Below are 18333 nucleotides of genomic sequence, written 5' to 3' on the forward strand. Positions count from 1 at the left end.
TAACAAACTAATAATAACAGCTGTTGAACTTGCTCGTTACGAATTCAAAATATATTTCGCCATTTTCAAAACAAGAATTAAAATATGATGTTTTACATATACATATTAAAGACCTTTTTATAAGTAAGAATCCCTATTATGGTTTTTTGGCTGCCAGCTGCTTACGAAATCGACTTTGCGCCTCCACAGGCCAATTCTTGAGCTCGACCTTGCCACATTCCAGGCAAAAGGTTTTTGTGTAATAGAAACTGCATGAAGTATCCTTACACACAACGCTGTTACAACTGGAACACTTTACGCCCAATGCCACGTAGAACTCTGGTTTGGATTGCCAACGTGGCGGCGGTGCCTGAAAGGGATCTCGTAACACATAGCTGTCTTCACGAAATTTAATGCCTAGAGCGAAAGGCGGCGCTCGTCCATAGTAATGTACCATTTCGTGCATATTGCAAACACTGCAATGAAATTCGATTTTGGCCACACGTTCATCTAAATCTTCCTGTGGTTGCGGCTCCACTGGAGCTGTCAGCTGAAGTCGTTGAATCTCGGACGCCTCGTTGTCGAGGCAAAGATCATCATCCTCAATGGCGTAGTCGGCCGAGTCCTGTGCCATTTGGAGCACTGCAAGAGTGAAGGCCACAACGAAACTAATAACACAACTTCATAAACTAGCTAATCTATCTCTTATATACAATACAAATTGAAAAATTGCAAACAATGATGTAAAAGGCATTCAAGTCTCCAATGCTTATTCCAATGCAGCAAAGCTACGCTTTGTGACTGCTTCTTTGGGCCACCAACTCGGACGATCCACATAGCAACGCTCTCCGTCTAGCATCAATTGCTGTTCGCTGTTTAGCGCGGGCTCGACACGCAACAAAGCAACGCCATGATTATGTGCATGACCAAAGACACGTCCAAGATTTGCGCCAGCCACAGATTTGACCGTAAAATGGTTGGAAACGGGCGCCGTAAAACGAATAGGCATATAACGTTTACGTATGACACCAGAGTGATGAACCCGAGCCGTTAACTCCTGGCCCACATAACAGCCCTTGTTGAAGCTAACTCCATTGAGATAATCGGCGTTGGCTTCCAGCGGAAAGCACTTGCCGGGTGGTAACTCCGCGACACCCTCACCGATGCCTTGCTTATAGCGCAGCAACTTATAGTTGCATTCGGGCGTGGAATGGACGGCGACAACATCGTGATGACACCATAAATCCTTAGTTAGCTTGGTGGCATTAATGTCGCCGGGAGCCAAGACACGTGTACCCATGATGCCAATACGCGGGTCAGGCGCTATAAACAAATCCATTGCCTTGTGAGTTCGTATATTGCCGCGCCCCTTCTCATTGAAGAGCACCCATGGCATATATTCATCATCAATGGTGTCGATGTCGATCCGTTTCCGTACGCGATATGTGCGCAAATGGCGTCGGAAGTCCGATGATGCATCTCGATCGCATTCCAAGAGAAATGTATCCGGATCATTTGTTCGATAGATAATTGTATCGTACAGCAGACGACCGCCTCGGTTTAAAAATAGAGCATACATCGATGATGGTCCACTCGGTTCCTGCAGGCGCGACACATCGTTGGTGACAAGACCCTGCAGGAATGGTACTACCTCCGCACCATGAACGCGAATAAGTTCTCGTTGGTGCAGTGGCTCTAAGGTGAATGTATTACTTGTAGATCTGGGTGATACCGCACGTCCGCCAAAGTTGCGTATACAATCACGTGCAACTCGTAGAAACTTGAAATTTTTACATACATTCATTCTGCGAATAAACGTACGTTTGCGAATCTCAACGAATGTTGCATAAGTTCTGCTTACCTTCAATTTTTAATATTCAAAAGTCACAAATTAGAAGGAAATCATCAAATACACGAAATTTGTGAGTGAACACAACCAAGTAACAAACAGCTGACTGAAATAATAATAATCGTTCCTGATGACAAGCTCATTGCTATGGCTATGGCTACTAGATACAATTACATACAATTGTGCAGCGGCTGCACAGCAGTCTTTTTGAAGTATTATTGGGATTATTTATATTATCCGACCTGAACTGCAAAACGTAATATAAGAACTAGACGTGTCCAAAAAAATTTCTCAATTTGAATATCGCTTTAGTGTCTAAAACTAGGTCACCTATATTCAAACGATAGCTCTGCACATCACTAAAATGTAAAATTTAAAAATTCGATCCGCTTCGCGAAAATTCAGCTTGAGAATCAATCAAGGCGCGATTACCGTACATCCTGCATTTCAATTTAAGCCAAAAATTAATTATAGTTACTTGTTTAAAAAAAGGTTTATTTATGTTAAGCTTGAAAGAAAATTTAAACCCAAACAATATTTGCTTTGTTGTCAGTAAAATATTTACATAAATGCCTAACATGAACTTTAACTCAAAAGTGGAAGATTCTAATGAATTGATTGTTTCAACTTAATTACTGGATTTTGGCGCTATTTTCTTGGCAAGCGTATTCATTTGACTATTAGTTTTCTTTTTTGGATTCTTGTTCTTTTTGATTGCATCAACTTTAACGCCTCGGTATTCAGATTTCTTTTTACTAGCTGGCGATTTGGCGGGTTCTTGGCCTTTTGCATTCACTTTCTTTTGCCGTTTATCTACGCGTTTCTTAGCACCCAGCGCATTCGATTTATTTTTGGGCTTGGATTGCGGTCCCGCCGCAGCAACAGCATCGCGCGCCTGCCTAGCTCCCAGTTTCTTCACAGAGTAGCGTTCCACGTGTATGGGTCTATCATCCAGTAGCGTCTCATTCAGCTCCAGTGCTAGACCGACAGCATCTGGTTTCTGGAAACAAACATATGCAACACCCTTGCAGCCCTTCTCGCCGTCCTGTAGGCAGCGGATGTAGTCAATTTCGCCACAACTGGAGAAAATTTCCCGCAATTTTTGCTCACTGGCCGCTGCAAGAAATACAGAATCAATAAAGAAAACAGTAATATTTCATAGAAGATTACGTACAGTATTTAAGATTTCCTATGAATACGGTTCGCTTGACGTCGGCATCGCTAGAGGCTTCTCCATTGCCAACACCGTTCACTTTGCCGAACTTCGCGGCAGGCGTAACACGCAAATGATTCTCCTTAAATTCTGTACCATTTAGCGTAAGTGCTTTTTGTGCGATCTCTGGGTTGTCTAGTACCACGTAGGCATTTAAGGAGCCAGCTGTCTTCCGCTGCTTGACCTTGAATATCTTCTTTCCACCGGCGGTACGGAAACGAATTGAGTGGACGGTTCCAAAAGGCTTCAGTAAGCGCACAAGTTGCACGCGCTTCGTATTTATGGGAAGATTTCCAATAAATATTGTCGCAGCTTCGGCGGCAGGATCTCGTACCCGCTTCACTTCATCTATTAAAACAAATTTCAAAAAATGTGAGAGTTGAATATATTTGCGCAGTTTAATTTCTTACTTTCATCCTCATCATCTTTCTTCTTGTTCTTTTTCTCTTTTGTTTTTTTGACAAACTTTGTTGCTGATTTTGCTTCTGGTACACTCTTCTTTTGGTCAGGTGTTATCTCTGTTTTTGGCGCGGCTTTGACTTTTAATTTAGATTTATTTTCTACTGCTTCGGCCGTCGACTTTTTCTGCTGTTTCTTCAACTTTTGTGCCTGTTTCTTAGCCTTTTTCTTTTCTATTTTGGCTAAATCAGCGACAGATAATTTCTTCGGGCTCTCTTTTGCCTCCTTTACGGTCGCCTCTTGTTTGGCGGGTTTCGCCGCTTTGGGTTTCTTCAATTTTGGTGCCTTTTTAATTGTTTTGCTTTTCTCCGCAACATCAACAAGTTGTTCTTGATTTTTCAATTCATCATTCTTTTTTAATTTATCTTTGGCCGTCTTCATTTTGATTCCCTAAAGTTTCACGTGTTGTATGTGCTAAGTGTTGGAAGATGTGTGTGCTATATTATTGTCGTGCTTGTGTTATTATACATCGGTATTGACAGTATATATTTCGAATGAACTAGCCAGTGTTGGGTAATGCTCTAATCGACTATTATCGACTATTACTATTATTATTTTAATCGACCTTCACTAAGCGGTTTGTTATTACCATCTCTAATTGTCTTGTTATTTCTGTAAATTTTGTTAATTAATTATGAAGAGATATAAGCAAAAACTGCGAGAAGTCTGGCTCCAAATGCCAGAATTTAGACAATGGTTACGGCGAGACCCCGAGGACTCATACAGAGCACGTTGTCGTTTTTGCAAATGTGGAGTAAATACAAAGATATGCGACTTGCGCGCTCATGCGCTTACAAAGAAACACAAGAAAATGCATCCAGCAACTGAAGCAAAAAGAATTGACTCGGTAAGCATAGTTCTTGTGAACTTCAGAATGTGAAGCAATCTAATCTGCGATCATATTTTCATTATTTGAACTACAGAGCAACGATGATGACTCTTCCTTGGACCACCACATGGACTACAAGCCCAGAAAAGCTACAGAACCCAAGCGTTTGAAAAACCATACTCGTGACAGTAAACCCGATATGAAATTGTCTCCTGTTAAAACAGAGAAGAGCGCTAGTAATGGACCAGATTACGAGGCCATTATAGAGAGTCTAGCGCTATATGAACCAGAGCAGGTTTTGTTCTCCAATGGGTCCACCACACAGTCTGACGATCAAATGGAAAATCCTGCACCCACAGCACACGTAGATGAGGAAAGCATCACAAATGCTGTCACTGTTGCCGTGAAAAATCTTAAGGATTCATCGCAAATATTTGGGGACTTTGTTGCTGATCGATTGCGGCAATTATCGGTTGCAACATCGGAAAATACCAAGGACAAAATAATGCAAGTGCTTTTGGAAGCTGCTGCACTGGACAGGACGATCAATTGCAACTGACACGGCCTAGATGTATATTATAAGTGTATATGTATATTAATTTGAATAAATATCACAATCAGCCTTAAGTACAACAGAATTATTTGATTACCGGTTTATTAATTAACATTAATTTTTTGTTATGTATATTGCATTTCCAATACCACGCATCAAAGCGTATTAACTCCTTCGAAATAGAGCGGTTTGCTGATTTACAGAAGTAGCTGTGTATATCGAAATATCGAGTTAGTTCTTGGCATGAAACCGATAACTCTAATGATCGCATCAATCGCGTTGTGAAATAGAAATATATTTATTTGGGTTTGTTAACATGGGCGCAAATGAAGTAGAGAAGTTGGTGGATATCTCGAGCATGGATAATAATAAACAAAATATACCAGAGGCAATTGAAACTGCAAAGCGGAAGCTTTCCGACGACAAACAAGCAAATGCGGATACCAGCGCAATAAATAAACGCAAGAAATCTGAGGATAATCAAGACGCAGTATCTGAGGACAAAGAGACTGTAAAAACGGAAGCTCCAGACGAAATAGAGTCCGCCAGCAGCAGCATTAAAGTGACCATTAAAGAGGAACCAGTTGATGAACATGATGACTCACCTACCGCCGATGTTAGTGACAATGCTACAATTAGCACTAGCTCTAACCACTGCTATAACGCCGCAACTATTGCAATAAAAAAAGAACCAACCCAAGACGATATATCTGCTAACATGGATAAAGATCATGCTGGTTCACCTGCCGTCGAAGTCAGTGACATAGCTCCGGCTAGCACTAGTCTTAACTCCTTAACCATTCCAATCAAAAAGGAGTCGACTAACGACGATACATCTGTTATGACGGATGCAGTTAGCAGCTCCGCAGTTATTGTGAAAACTGAGCCAAATACTAGCACACAAGCAGTGATTGCCGATAGCTCAGTTTCGTCCAGCACGTTAAGGCCATCCTGTCGTTTTGGCATAAAGTGTTACAGGTAATTCAAAATCATAGTTTTTTGTTGGATGTCCACAGAGACTATAAAATTTTTAATATTTAGACGCAATCCGGCTCATCGGAGTAGCGAGGCTCATCCGGGGGATTCGGATTACAGACGCCCGAGTTTTCCAATACCACCATTGGGCACACCGGCCTGTCCATTTGGCAATTCCTGCTATCGTCGCAATCCTATACATTTCCAACAGCATTCGCATCCATCTGATTGTAAGTAATACGTTATAGATGGGGCAGATGGCAGCTAAATTGCAGCTTAGTCAATTCCGCCCAGAATATTCGAAATCGTTTGAGGCAGCGACGCAACCAGACGCGTAATTTTAATGGGCGCACAGATGAGCCCTCAGATTTGGAATCAGACGAGGAGGATCCATTTTACGAACAGGGTGATTCTGATTTGGATTATAAACCTGGCGCAGAAATCGACGACGACGAGGATGATGATGATCTCGAATTCAATAGCGAGCGCCAGAATTGTGATGAATATGATTAGAATAGTTAAATAAAAATTGTCAATGTTATTATCATGTTAAGTGCGAAGGCTCTTGTTATTTAACAAAATATATGAATGTGAAAAGTAAACTGTGATTTTACTTTGTGATGGATCACTGGATGGATGTAACAGTTGTTTATATATCAGAACTTAGCAGTCTGGCAGCATTGGTTTGGTGTTTATCGAGACGTAAGAAACGGGCACACTGCTTCGTCGTGTTTTTACTTCGTATCTTCGTCACATCTGTGTGTGTCAGACGAGACGCATTTTTTTCATAATTGTAATTTTTTAAGGTTTTACGTCCATTACAGTGTTCAATTTGATCAAGAGTAAACACAGAAAGGCCTCAAACTGGCGGAGAAAAAAGTACAGATGGCTTTATGCCAAACCTCAGTGGTAAGCCACACGCATATTCTTCAATGTACTGCACATACATATATCAAAGTCTTACTATGTATATTTTACAACAAATCTATACCCTATAAAACACAAAACCTACACTATTTACATGTACACATAGAATAATGTGTGCTTAGTCAATTATTAATAGTTCTTAAGTTGATTAATAATTGATACACCGTAACATATGGAATCAAAGAAATGATTGACCTCAAAAGTGAAAGTTTGCCCCTTCAGAAGTCATGAGCGTAAGTTGCCTTATGCCTGCGGCGGCGGCATGTCTGCCGCTTTGTGTTCGTGCGATTGTGTGTATCTTTACACGAATGTGGCGTGCAGAAGGATTCGCGCACATATTGTGCATACATATACAAATATGTTTATGTGTTTGTATGTGTTAAATCATATGTTTGCGATTGACGTGTTAACGCAAGCAATGGATTTCTTATTTTGTTTATACACTTTGTCTTATTATCAGCATACAATTTCTTATCTTAGCTTTGATAGTAGTCACAATTACGTATCGCATCTATTTGTGTATATGTCAGCAGATAAATTAAATGTGCGAAAGAATGTAGCTGCCGCAGCAGCAGAGATCATGCTTGCAATCAAAAATAGCACTTGAATTGTGATGCATACATACATATACATACGTACATACATATACACATGCATAGGCAATGAGAACTTGCGATTGAATTGCTTTATTATAGAAAGACAAGCGCAGGATATATAACAGTAAATGGGCATCACACGCACACATGTATGTTGCAACCTTCCGGCTGACTGCAGTTGACCTCAATTTATTAAATCGTATTCATTTAATAGTTTAGTTATTGCAGCAGATACTCTAAGAACTTGACCCAGTCCTCGTCTATTAGACTGATAACAATCAGCCACACAGTCGGTTAAATTTTGCATATGTAATATGCATATACATATATAATATTTATGAATCTGCACTGCTTAACTGACTTTGCTTACATATTTACACATGTTTATATTATTCCATTAGCTCTATTTTTTCAAGTGTTGCAGGTGTTGGTTAATTGCCGTGCTTTATTTTTAAAGTTCAAAATTACTTGATTGCTGATAATTAACCAAACTGTTTTAATTCTATTGTGACAGCTGAAAGTTTATCATGCCGTTATTGAGGATGTCATCAACAATGTGCGCGATGCCTTTCTGGATGAGGGCGTCGATGAGCAGGTGCTGCAGGAGATGAAACAGATATGGCGCAATAAGCTATTAGCAAGTAAGGCGGTTGAATTGAATCCCGAACCCGGCGAGCCAGGCCACCACCCACCGCCCATTGTGGCCAATAATCCAAAGGTAAGCAAGGTGTGTGTCCCGTTGCCAAGGCCTTCGATGGATGTGTAGCGCGTTTGTCTATCTTTGAATAGTTTATCTGTGTGTGTGTGTGTGTGTGTGTGTAGAGCTAATCGTACTTATATGTATTGCACAAACTGTGTTAAAATCCAAGTATGACTTGACTTAACTTTGTTGCTTTTTCTCTCTCTCTATCTGTCTCCAATTTCAACAACAATTGATCGCGCACATCAACATAAAAATAAATATATATACCAACACCGACTGCTGCTTTATGTATATGTAACTGCTATCATCTTACAACACATAAACACACTCATACACACTCGCCCACATTCTTTGCTGCAGAGCTCCAAGGTAATGCAGTAATTAGCACTCGCTCCCATAGCATATTTAACTAATTATTCTTCTATTTGACAGGCTGCTAATGCCAAGGCTAAAAAAGCTGCCGCCGCTGCGGCTGCTTCACAGCAAAGCAACGGAGGTGGCACAACCGCTGGCACCGTCACTAACAACACAGACAACAGCAAGCTGGCATCGCCATCGATTGCGGGCAAATCAGGAAATGCCATTACCGCAGCTGGCAGCGGCATGAAGAACGGCATTGGTACCATCAAACAGGAAGTCACATCACAGAATCCACCGCCGCTACATCCTACAGGCGGTTCGACAATGCTGCAAAAACAACAAGCTGTGGCTGGAGGTGGTGGCTCCACATCCGCTGGACAGACGCCAATTCCAATTGTCGCCCAATTGGATCCCAATCGCATTATGCCTGTTAACGTAAGTAAGCCCTGATTGTAAGAGAACTTAATTACAACAAATGCTTTGCAGATAACGTTGCCTTCACCACCTGGCTCAACAAATCCTGAATCTCGTGTGCTCACCATACAGGTGCCGGCATCAGCACTGCAGGAGAATCAGCTTACCCAGATATTGACCGCTCATCTAATTTCATCGATCATGTCATTGCCTACCACGTTAGCCTCGTCCGTGCTGCAGCAGCACGTGAATGCTGCTCTTAACAGTGCCAATCACCAGAGTAAGATAACTACACCGAATATCAACGGGAACATTTTTACAATTAACTAATTTTCACAATTTATTTTGTAGAAAATTTGGCCATATCCAAACAGCTGGACGGCGCCTTAGACTCATCAGAGGAGGATGAAAGCGAGGAGAGTGACGACAACATAGACAATGACGACGACGATGATCTAGACAAAGACGATGATGATGATGCAGAGCACGAGGACGCTGCTGAAGAGGAGCCGTTAAATAGTGAGGATGATGTCACTGACGAGGATTCGGCTGAAGTGTTTGACACAGATAACGTTATTGTTTGCCAGTATGATAAGGTAAGACAACTATTACTTCTGTAAACGAATTGATTAATATTTATCAACAAATTTAATTTGTATAGATCACACGCTCGCGCAACAAATGGAAATTTTATCTCAAGGACGGCATCATGAATATGCGAGGCAAAGATTACGTTTTTCAGAAATCTAATGGTGATGCCGAATGGTAATCGACCAGGACCGGCAACAAGCATAGTGTGAAAATCCATTAGAAAAGTAATAACAAAACTAACAAACAAGCAAAAGACAAACGAAATGCCTCACAGTGCGCCTTTAAATACGTTAATACCATCCTCCCTCGCCACACACATACACACACACACACACACAACTTCAAATACATGGACACAACACACATAAACGCACACAAACGGAACTACGGATAAAAATGCACTAAATTACACATGCACACATGCACATGCATATACATACATGCACCACCCACATGACCAAACGATGTCCAAAAATGGCAGTCACAGTGAAATTTCCTTTAATCACGTTGCCTGGCCGGGCATATAAAATTCTATCTAATATTAGTTTCGACTATTTGTATTGAATGCGTCAAGTTTTGTTTTCTTTAAAAAAATTGTAATCGTAATATATATGTATTAATTACTCTGCTCCGCATATTATTGTCAATAAAATGAAACTTTGTAAGGAAATGGAGATTTGTATAAGGACCATTACATTATATATGTAAAATATATATATTTATAAGGATACACACCACACAGCACCTACATTGTTCAGTAGTCTTTACCATGAATGTGTCAAATTACAAAAATAGACAGTAGCTTTATGCATTCAGAGCGCTTGAGCCTTATCAATATATAGCATTTCCAGAAAGCAAAAACTACATATTTACATCAAGTCGAACCAAATCAAAGCAATAAAATCTAGACAAGTTCTTTAGAAATCATACAATTTATAGATTGTAAAATATATGTATATGTATCGTATATTTAAAATTACTTTTTTAATTAAGGAGTACAGCATTTTACAATTAAAACATTTAGAACAACAGCTCGTAGTTGGCTTATTGTTTATGTTGTTATGTACACTGCAACGGCATAGTATCTGTTTTAAATGGTTATAGACAATAATATATACTCAACATAATACATGCGACTCGCCGCATGCTTCAATCGATACGCTGCCTGGGGGACTGCAATTTGATTACTTAAGCACGCTCCCTACAAGTTTACTATAAACAATCTAATTAAAATGACTTAATTGCATCATCGCTGTTGTCTTATGTATCTAAACTTAAACCAAATATATTTATTTGAAATAATCGGTAGCCAAATTATTAAATGATGTTGATTCGTTTTTAAAGATTTATGCTTGAGATAAAGTTCAAATTTAAATTCATAATCTATACAGAGCCTAATATTGCGCTACTCTTAGGGCACAATTGTTTACAATACGTAAAAACAATTTGTTAATTTAGATATAGATATCTATTAGTGTTTATATATATATAAGTATTGCTAGACTTATTCAACCAACTATGATTCTTTAAACAATTGGAGTCGTGGAGAGATGCTTATCTCTTAGTTTAGCTGAATGGGTTATATTGGTGTTTTGCCCGCAAATAATCTTGTGCTAAGCACCAAAGGTTCGTAATCTTTAAATGTCATTACATAATGAGTTTATTCTCATACTACAAATCGTATGTGCATCTGTGTCCTATTTACACATTAAGTTGTCAATAGCGCTATATTTATTTCCTTGACCATTTTAACGCGATGCAGCATACGTTGTAGTGCGTCTTGGCTGAGTGCTTGCGTTGAATACCAAACGGGCGAATCGGGTACGCAGGATCGTTCCGGTTGCAAGTAGAATACATCGTTGCGCGTTTTTACACTCTCTGGGCTGCAATATAGAAATTAATAATTAGTCAAAATATTATAATTATTATTATTTCAACTTACCATTTGGAGAGATAAAATTCGTATAGCCGCACAGGACAACGCAGTGGATTCTCTTCGTTCTCCTGCTGCTCGTACACCTTTTTCTTGCGCGGATTGGCATCTGTAAGTCATAAATAGTATTATTACCTATTTAAATATAATCAATATATTGCTTACCTAAACCTGCCTGCGGTGGATAGAATCGTAAGAGCACATTTCGTGTGCCTGGCACCTTTGAGTTTTGCGATGAACGCTTCCAATGCTTCATAATGTGCGAAAATGATAATTGCATATGCTCCTCAACAGTCTGTGTGAATTTAATAAATTACCAATAAATCATTTGATATTAACCGAAAGAAGTATATGCTTACAGTTAGATTAAAATGCTTAGTATTGAAAAACATCAGCGTACTGAGCAGCACATGGGGCGAATGGGCGCCTAGTTGTTTGCATTCCCACAAATGTTCCTCCTCCACGCGTGTGACAATATATTCTATGGAAGTAGAATTAAATGAGTTAGAGTTTGATTACATCGTATTATTAAAATACGTACGGGAATCATTATAAAGAACGGAAAACTTGCGTGCCACCTCATCGAGGCATTCTGTAAAACGTTCATAGTATGGATCATAGAATATGTTGTCGATGCGTCCGTTTACATATAGGTATTGCTGGATGCCTTTGTAAAAAATAAGAGTATTAACAACTGATCTAGGCAATGAAATTTAGTTAATATTTACCCAGTACAAGGTAATATATTGTATCCGGCGCATACTCGGTGCCATTGGGCTTGCGCACCTCCTTAACAAACAGACAGAGCGAATAGTTCAGCTCGTCGGCGGTCATTTGTAGCAACTCCGTCTTGAAGGGTCGCCTGCGCATCGAGCTCTTCTCGATATCCGCATTCTTGGTCATCACCCATTGCTTCCAGGCATTGACACCGAATGTGTATTTGAGGAACATTTGTGCATCGGGCTTCTCCTGCGGCTGCTGTGCCTGCTGAGACTGTTGCTGCAGGGCCGAGTGATCCATTTCGCTGCCACGCTGTCGTTTAACAGGTGAGCGACTGTTCCGTGACGGGGAATCAAGCACAGCGATGGTGCCACCACGTTTACGACCTCTCGGAGATCTGAAAAAAACATTTGAATGAATTAAAATATGAAGAATTTTATAATAAATACTGAAAAAAAAAAACACACGTTGACGACGTGACGATTCTTACATGTGATGTTGTTGATCCAGATGATGCACACCCATTTGACCCATATCATGGCCCATGGGAGACTGACTCGTTATCGTGTTGGCCGTCATTGTTGATTCCAGATCAACGGTTGTTGTCTGATGAGGATTTTCAAAGTCGCCTGTGGCCATTTTTAGGGCTATTTGCAGCATATCATCGCCGTAATGATTATGGCTAGCGACATTAACATCCACAACCTGTTGTTGCTGTTGTTGTTGTTGCTGCTGCTGTTGCTCAAGACTATTCTGATATTGCAGGGTGACCAGACCCGGATCAGGCTTTATTTCGTTGTCCGAATCGGAATCCGATTCATGCTTCTCTTCAGCTACCATTTCGGCCATCATTAGCAATTCGGCCTCCAGTGGATCTTCAGGCATTTTATCCTGTATCTTTTTAATCTCCTTCAAGATGCCTGCTGCGGTGTTTCGTGTCGTGGGTATAAAGATTGGCACCGGTATGGGCAGAGGAATGGGCACGGGCACCGGGAATGGCGCTGAATACATATACATCGGTTGCGGTACGAATATGGGCACAGGCACGGGTATTAGCACCTTGTTCGAATAATCCTTCTCGGTCTGTGTGGCGCAATCTCGCACGGACGGCGTTACCTGAGCGCTTGACGAAACGGTCATGGGCTTGCAACTGATATTTACATTACGAACCGCCTTTGGATACGGAGGAACGGTGATAATCTTTGTTTCCGTTACTGGCGCTGGTAAATCATTGCTAGGAGTGCCTATGCTGCGCCGCAACGGCTGCGGTGGTGAGGGCGATCGTGCAACAGTATAGTCCACGTGCTTTCGCGGACGACCACGGCCACGAACCTCCCCCAACGAGGATGAGGACGAAGTAATATTCACCGATAATGGTGGCGGTGAGTCCGCTTTACGACCGCGCTTGCGCCGCACGGTTACATTGCCAATGCGTGCCTCAGTTTCGCCGCTCGCAAGCGATTGAACGGTGGAAATAACGGGCACAACGGTCCCACTAGCTGATTTTTTATTTAAGCCACCAGAGGCATTATTTTTTAGGCCGGACTGCAAAGAAATTTAATCACAGCATTTAGCACAATTTAAACTAAACGTTCGTTACACTTACTTTCCACCTTAAACGCATGTTTAATTCTAAAAAAAAATCTGTATCAAATTGGAAAACCGCGTAGAGGGTTTATGGACTGCATGAGAAAGAGCGCAGCCACATCGCAAAATAAGTATTAGCACTGACCAAACACTGGTCAGTGGACAATAATATAAATCTATGAGCTAATATTCGATAAACAGATCTTTATATAATCTAATCAAATGAAAAAAAAATTCGAATTCAAAAATATGAAATTCTATTTATAATAGATATATTCGACTGTATACAAACGTCGGTTTATATTTCTTATTTTGCACTCTCAAAATCCTTTCAACACTACTAAAATGCGACTATCGCAAAAGGGATGCTATCGATAACAGGTTCTTTATTCAGAGCGCATTAGAGATCGAATTTGAAGTATCAGTAAATACATACCGGCTGTTGTGACAACTTCAATTTGACCCGTTTCGGTAGCCCGGTGGGAAAGGGTGCTCCATTTTTGTTGCTGCCACGAGCTTGTGAAGCAGATAGATGTTGCTGCTGTTGCGCTTTGCTGGCCGACGTTGACGCCACATCGCCGTCCAAAGTAAGTGGAGTGCGTGCGAACTGATTTTGAAACTGCATTACGCACTGATATGTACAAAAATTGCGCATCGATGCATCCGACATGGTAAGATGGTACTGCGGGGTGCTTGTGTTGCTGCAATTGTCGCACTTGGTGACAGCACGTGCTGAAATGTTACAGCTAACGCCATGCATGGTGAGACAGTTAATGGAACAAGTGAGCGTCTCCTGGTCGTTTTGCTGCTTATAAATCATGTCAAAGTTATATTTCTTAACCTTGCACCACTGACAGGAGACAATGTGTCGATTGACAATGATGTATACATTGATGCAGATGCGCGAGCAGAACATTTTCGGCGCCTGCTGATCATTGCTGTAAATGGTGTACGCATCGGTGCTTTTTCGCTCAAAGTACTTGCAGCACATGGAGCACGGATCTGCATTGACGTTGCTCACAAACTTAAAGGCCGAAAAGCAAGGATTCGAGCAGAAATAGTGCTCTTTGTCGTCTAACAGCATCTCTACACGCACAGGCTTTTCGTTGTTGCAAACGCCGCACATGTCCGTGCGTAGTTTCTTCTTGGGATTGCACATATTATCATAGCGTCGCAGACATGCTTGCGAGCAAAAGTCCTTGAACTGATCCTTGTCGCCGACGGGCGCCAGAAAGCCCTCCTGGCCGCTGCTAATATCCTTCTGGCAGCAGCTGCAGGTCTTCAGTCCCTTCTTGTACGTATTCAGACAGGCCGCGCAACAAAACTGGCGCACCTCGAAGCCAAAACGGACGCAGTATTTGCCCAGAGCGATGGAGCTGACCTCCTGTTTGCATGTTTCGCAGTTGCCGCCAAACGAACGCTGATAGCTGCCTAGACATACCTCGTTGCAAAAGTCCATTGTCTCCCAGATGAGCTGCTTGTCACCCACATTCACCTCTTGCTGGCAATCGGCGCAACGTCGCCTAAAGCTCTCGATGCGATCAAGACGCGCCGCTTCCGCTTCGGCATTGGTGCGGGCGACCACATTTGTTTCAGGCTTCTTGCTGGGAGAACGTATTGTGGTGGCGCCAATGTTTCGTACGCGTATTGAGTGACGTTTCAGTTTGTATTTATCCGGCTCTTCGGCGTTTAAGAGATTGAAACAATCATCATTGCATATGTAGTACGTATCCTGGTCTTGCCGGAGAAAATATTTGCAATTTGTCTGCTCCTTGCACTGCAGGCAGGCGTGTTTCTTGTTCGTTACAGCGGTATCTATTGCATCACCTTCATTGGGCTCAGCAGCAGCTGTCGGCTCCGTATTCATACTTGTGTCATCATCAACTGCAGCCACACTGCTGGACTCCTGACTAACCTCCTCGACTAGGAACTTCTTGCGCCGCAAAAAGTATTTGCCCGGTTCCGCTGCCAAGAATGCATCACAACACGCCTGATCGCATAAATACTCGAATTTCTCTCCTGTGGCAGGTGCTTCACTTGCTGCCGTCTCTTCGGCATTTTCATCTGCCGGCGGCTCTTCGCTATGTTTGAAGCGATATACGCAGATCTTTTCAGTGTCACATTGTCTACATTTTTGTGTGCTGCCCACAATCCAGACGATGATTATCTTGGCAGTTCCGCCCGCTTCGTCCTCGGCAGTCCCTGATGCTTCCTGGCTGGGTTCATCAGCTTCCTGGGCATCCGCTTCAGGAGTGTCCTCGTCTTCATTGGCTGCTGCAGTGCTCACTGTATAATGCAAAGAGTTTTATTATACACTTTATTTCTCATTTAATAAATTATATGTTAACTATGATTCTCTTTGTGGCTAATTCTTGTATTACTTGAGTTTAAGACAGTTTTGAGAATTAATTGTAAAGCTCACCTTCAGGGCGCTCTAAAACATCAGCTCCAGCTGGCTTATTAGCCAGAGCCTCTGCTGCTCAAACGGAGGATTAAATAGGAGCACACGAAGAGCAATCGACAGCTTAGCTTAACAATTTAATTACTTATTTATTTATTTTATTACCATTTGCACTTTCAGATGTTTCTTCCGTTTGTGGAGTCACAGTACTGGCAGCCGCATCATCCTTGTCGATTTGAGTTTCTGTTCCAGCTTCAGCCTCTGTGCCAGGTGATTTCGATCCAGATTGCGTTTGCTCTGCGGCTTCCTCCTCCTCGGCTGCCTTTTCTGCATTCTCACGGGCCTGCTCCTTTTCGGCCTCGGTTACTTCCGTTTCGGGATCGTCCGGTATAAGACAAACATCAGATTCTTCGGGTTCCAGCACATTCTCGACAGTATCTGTGCAAGCAACCAAAAATTAATATAATTCGATTTTATTATTAATGCAAATACGCTTACCATCTCCATGCTCTGCTTCGGCTGTTTCTTCCGTTTGTTCTGCTTCGCCAGCTTCATCTTGATGCTCGGCGCCATCATCGGCTGTTTCATCTTGTTGCTCGACTTCGGCCTCGGCAGCATCTTCATTTCGCTCTGCCTCAGCGTCGGCCTCTGCATTATCTGCATCATCTTCTTCGTGAGTGGACAAATTGTCTGTAGCTGTTGCAGCATTCTGTTCTTCTGTCCGATCAACTTCATCTCTGCCCTCTGAAGGTGTGTCTTCAGTAGACTTGTCGCCCGCGTCAGTTTGCTCAGCAGCTGCATGCTGAGAGTCGCCCCCTTCGGATCGCATTTCAACATCATCGGCATCAGCAGTTGTTTCTGCGGGCGCAGACTCTCCTTCGGCATCACCTTCGTCGTCTACTTCCATAGCTTCAATGGAGGCCGGTGCACCATCGACTGCATCTGTCTCTGGTGCTTCTTTGCCTTGCTCTACATTTTCAAAAGCATCATGTTGTTGCTGAGCATCTGCATCAGCATTGGGGTCTATATTGTAATGCTCTTGCTCTTCATCTGCCGCAGCTGGCTCCACATCTTGTTCTGATGCATCCTCAGTGCTTGGCTCAGCTGCACTGGGCGCTGCATCCAAATCTTCACTATCCTTAGGATTTTGTTCATCTTTTGCAGCAGCATCGGATTTGTCTTGCGATTGCCCTTCGTCCATGTCCAAAGAACCCTCTGATATCTGCTCGAAATCGTCATCCTCGCCTGTTGCTGGTGCCGCAGCTATTTTTTCAGCTATTTCGCCGGCATCTGCACTAATATTTTCCACAGGTGATGGTGAAGCTGGTGTATCCTGAAGAGATGTTCTTGCTTCAGCTTTTTCCCTTGAATTGTCCTCGTCCAGCTTGGATGTTTCTGATTCAGGTCTTGCGCTCGAATCAGCGCCAAAGGAGTCGAGACTGGATATTTCTTCCATTTTATATTAGTTGAATGAATCGTTTGCAAACTTTTAAGCGGGCAGGTACCGAAACATTAACTGTACGGGAATAAATTTGAGCACGAATTTTCATTAATTTTATTCATCTCCAAATTAATTTATCTTTATTGTATATATGTATGTATGTATGCATGTAATATAATGTTAGCCCCCATTGTCGTTTCGCGCGCATTTCATCCCCAATGCATATCGATAGAGGAATGACAGCGATATTTATCGAGCGCACTGCGAGGGCCTCACACCACACCGCCTAAAATGTGTACAAAGTCACTAACACAGACACACACACACACAACACAAGCATAATGATGTGGTGTACAGTGCACAAGAAAACAAAACATGCGCCACAAAAAGAGAAGGAAAAACAAATAGTGTAGAACTTCTTAAGCACCCAATTCAAACTTCTAATTAAAGCATTAAACACGTTGCAATTACTTGATATTTGCTGCACAGTGGGAAATGTAGTTGCGTTCTGGCGATTGCGCCGTTTACTATATCTGTATATGAGATCCGACGTCGGCAACGAAAATCCAAATGGCAAACCATTAACTGCCTTTCATTGCTGTTATAAGCGAACAACACTTTTCCAGATTTTTTTTGCACATACACTAGCTTTGAATATTGTTTACACTCTTTTTCAATTCGCTATTTATATTTTTCAAGCACTGTAACACTGTAACACCCGGAAAAATGCTGTACGAAAACCACAAGTTGAGGACCAGATAGGGATGGCTAAATATATCGATAGTTGCAACGCAATAGATTGC

At 41.9% G+C, this 18333-nt stretch overlaps 7 protein-coding genes across 12 annotated transcripts; 3 read left to right on the top strand and 4 right to left on the bottom strand.

Moving 5' to 3' along the window:
• Positions 1-29: 29 nt before the first annotated feature.
• Positions 30-1935, bottom strand: LOC115561954 (cysteine-rich DPF motif domain-containing protein 1). Its single transcript, XM_030382609.2, has 2 exons — positions 1841-1935; positions 30-621 (listed from the first exon to the last, which is right to left on the bottom strand). Exon 2 carries the CDS (start codon positions 611-613, stop codon positions 137-139), a length of 477 nt encoding a protein of 158 aa, XP_030238469.1. The 5' UTR covers positions 614-621; positions 1841-1935; the 3' UTR covers positions 30-136.
• Positions 665-2022, bottom strand: LOC108660330 (iron-sulfur cluster assembly factor IBA57, mitochondrial). The gene is made up of 2 exons (XM_018113686.3): positions 1841-2022; positions 665-1784 (listed from the first exon to the last, which is right to left on the bottom strand). The coding sequence occupies exon 2, from the start codon at positions 1781-1783 to the stop codon at positions 749-751; it is 1035 nt and encodes a 344-aa protein (XP_017969175.1). The 5' UTR covers position 1784; positions 1841-2022; the 3' UTR covers positions 665-748.
• Positions 2023-2302: 280 nt separating this feature from the next.
• Positions 2303-3947, bottom strand: LOC108649082 (uncharacterized). The gene is made up of 3 exons (XM_030382606.2): positions 3452-3947; positions 3003-3389; positions 2303-2944 (listed from the first exon to the last, which is right to left on the bottom strand). The coding sequence occupies exons 1-3, from the start codon at positions 3879-3881 to the stop codon at positions 2457-2459; spliced, it is 1305 nt and encodes a 434-aa protein (XP_030238466.1). The 5' UTR covers positions 3882-3947; the 3' UTR covers positions 2303-2456.
• A 107-nt stretch (positions 3948-4054) lies between these two features.
• On the top strand, positions 4055-4967 carry LOC108660331 (uncharacterized). Its single transcript, XM_018113687.3, has 2 exons — positions 4055-4347; positions 4424-4967. The coding sequence occupies exons 1-2, from the start codon at positions 4135-4137 to the stop codon at positions 4886-4888; spliced, it is 678 nt and encodes a 225-aa protein (XP_017969176.1). The 5' UTR covers positions 4055-4134; the 3' UTR covers positions 4889-4967.
• A 95-nt stretch (positions 4968-5062) lies between these two features.
• LOC108660329 (uncharacterized) lies at positions 5063-6459 on the top strand. The gene is made up of 3 exons (XM_018113685.3): positions 5063-5860; positions 5924-6087; positions 6138-6459. The coding sequence occupies exons 1-3, from the start codon at positions 5199-5201 to the stop codon at positions 6368-6370; spliced, it is 1059 nt and encodes a 352-aa protein (XP_017969174.1). The 5' UTR covers positions 5063-5198; the 3' UTR covers positions 6371-6459.
• A 106-nt stretch (positions 6460-6565) lies between these two features.
• TfIIA-L (transcription factor IIA L) lies at positions 6566-10118 on the top strand. Of its 4 annotated transcripts, XM_018105956.3 has the most exons (7): positions 6567-6766; positions 7895-8098; positions 8444-8452; positions 8516-8878; positions 8930-9137; positions 9209-9453; positions 9519-10118. In XM_018105956.3, the coding sequence occupies exons 1-7, from the start codon at positions 6743-6745 to the stop codon at positions 9624-9626; spliced, it is 1161 nt and encodes a 386-aa protein (XP_017961445.1). In that variant the 5' UTR covers positions 6567-6742; the 3' UTR covers positions 9627-10118. The 4 variants fall into 4 exon arrangements, with proteins under 4 accessions (XP_089121433.1, XP_017961445.1, XP_017961454.1 ...); XM_089265307.1 differs by lacking the exon at positions 8444-8452 and having other exon boundaries at positions 6566-6766; positions 7895-8107; positions 8990-9137; XM_018105965.3 differs by lacking the exon at positions 8444-8452 and having other exon boundaries at positions 6568-6766; positions 7895-8107.
• Positions 10119-10396: 278 nt separating this feature from the next.
• Positions 10397-18312, bottom strand: woc (zinc finger protein without children). 3 transcript variants are annotated; one of them, XM_030382583.2, is made up of 12 exons: positions 18002-18312; positions 16588-17605; positions 16255-16527; positions 16111-16164; positions 14125-15974; positions 12592-13646; positions 12110-12498; positions 11923-12048; positions 11741-11862; positions 11547-11676; positions 11391-11490; positions 10397-11331 (listed from the first exon to the last, which is right to left on the bottom strand). In XM_030382583.2, the coding sequence occupies exons 2-12, from the start codon at positions 17543-17545 to the stop codon at positions 11157-11159; spliced, it is 5232 nt and encodes a 1743-aa protein (XP_030238443.1). In that variant the 5' UTR covers positions 17546-17605; positions 18002-18312; the 3' UTR covers positions 10397-11156. The 3 variants fall into 3 exon arrangements, with proteins under 3 accessions (XP_030238443.1, XP_030238444.1, XP_089121419.1); XM_030382584.2 differs by lacking the exon at positions 16111-16164; XM_089265293.1 differs by lacking the exons at positions 16111-16164; positions 18002-18312 and having other exon boundaries at positions 16588-17751.
• Positions 18313-18333: the final 21 nt, after the last annotated feature.

This window comes from Drosophila navojoa, chromosome 2, assembly GCF_054131105.1.
Source record: "Drosophila navojoa isolate 15081-1374.11 chromosome 2, UAZ_NAV_1.0, whole genome shotgun sequence".
Classification (NCBI taxonomy): Eukaryota; Metazoa; Arthropoda; class Insecta; order Diptera; family Drosophilidae; genus Drosophila; species Drosophila navojoa.

What these genes read in the sequence shown, in the direction of transcription:
- TfIIA-L (XM_018105956.3), top strand. Translation starts at nt 6,743, where the DNA reads ATGGCTTTATGCCAAACCTCAGTG. An exon ending in ATCGCATTATGCCTGTTAAC is followed by an intron (nt 8,879 to 8,929) that starts GTAAGTAAGCCC and finishes AATGCTTTGCAG; the next exon opens with ATAACGTTGCCTTCACCACC. An exon ending in TTGTTTGCCAGTATGATAAG is followed by an intron (nt 9,454 to 9,518) that starts GTAAGACAACTA and finishes TAATTTGTATAG; the next exon opens with ATCACACGCTCGCGCAACAA.
- LOC108660331 (XM_018113687.3), top strand. Translation starts at nt 4,135, where the DNA reads ATGAAGAGATATAAGCAAAAACTGCGAGAAGTCTGGCTCCAAATGCCA. An exon ending in AAGCAAAAAGAATTGACTCG is followed by an intron (nt 4,348 to 4,423) that starts GTAAGCATAGTT and finishes TTTGAACTACAG; the next exon opens with AGCAACGATGATGACTCTTC.
- LOC108660329 (XM_018113685.3), top strand. Translation starts at nt 5,199, where the DNA reads ATGGGCGCAAATGAAGTAGAGAAGTTGGTGGATATCTCGAGCATGGAT. An exon ending in TTTGGCATAAAGTGTTACAG is followed by an intron (nt 5,861 to 5,923) that starts GTAATTCAAAAT and finishes TTTAATATTTAG; the next exon opens with ACGCAATCCGGCTCATCGGA. An exon ending in GCATTCGCATCCATCTGATT is followed by an intron (nt 6,088 to 6,137) that starts GTAAGTAATACG and finishes ATTGCAGCTTAG; the next exon opens with TCAATTCCGCCCAGAATATT.
- LOC115561954 (XM_030382609.2), bottom strand. Translation starts at nt 613, where the DNA reads ATGGCACAGGACTCGGCCGACTACGCCATTGAGGATGATGATCTTTGC.
- LOC108660330 (XM_018113686.3), bottom strand. Translation starts at nt 1,783, where the DNA reads ATGAATGTATGTAAAAATTTCAAGTTTCTACGAGTTGCACGTGATTGT.
- LOC108649082 (XM_030382606.2), bottom strand. Translation starts at nt 3,881, where the DNA reads ATGAAGACGGCCAAAGATAAATTAAAAAAGAATGATGAATTGAAAAAT. An exon ending in GAAAGATGATGAGGATGAAA is followed by an intron (nt 3,390 to 3,451) that starts GTAAGAAATTAA and finishes TTGTTTTAATAG; the next exon opens with ATGAAGTGAAGCGGGTACGA. An exon ending in CATAGGAAATCTTAAATACT is followed by an intron (nt 2,945 to 3,002) that starts GTACGTAATCTT and finishes TATTTCTTGCAG; the next exon opens with CGGCCAGTGAGCAAAAATTG.
- woc (XM_030382583.2), bottom strand. Translation starts at nt 17,545, where the DNA reads ATGGAAGAAATATCCAGTCTCGACTCCTTTGGCGCTGATTCGAGCGCA. An exon ending in CGAAGCAGAGCATGGAGATG is followed by an intron (nt 16,528 to 16,587) that starts GTAAGCGTATTT and finishes TTGCTTGCACAG; the next exon opens with ATACTGTCGAGAATGTGCTG. An exon ending in AACATCTGAAAGTGCAAATG is followed by an intron (nt 16,165 to 16,254) that starts GTAATAAAATAA and finishes CCGTTTGAGCAG; the next exon opens with CAGAGGCTCTGGCTAATAAG.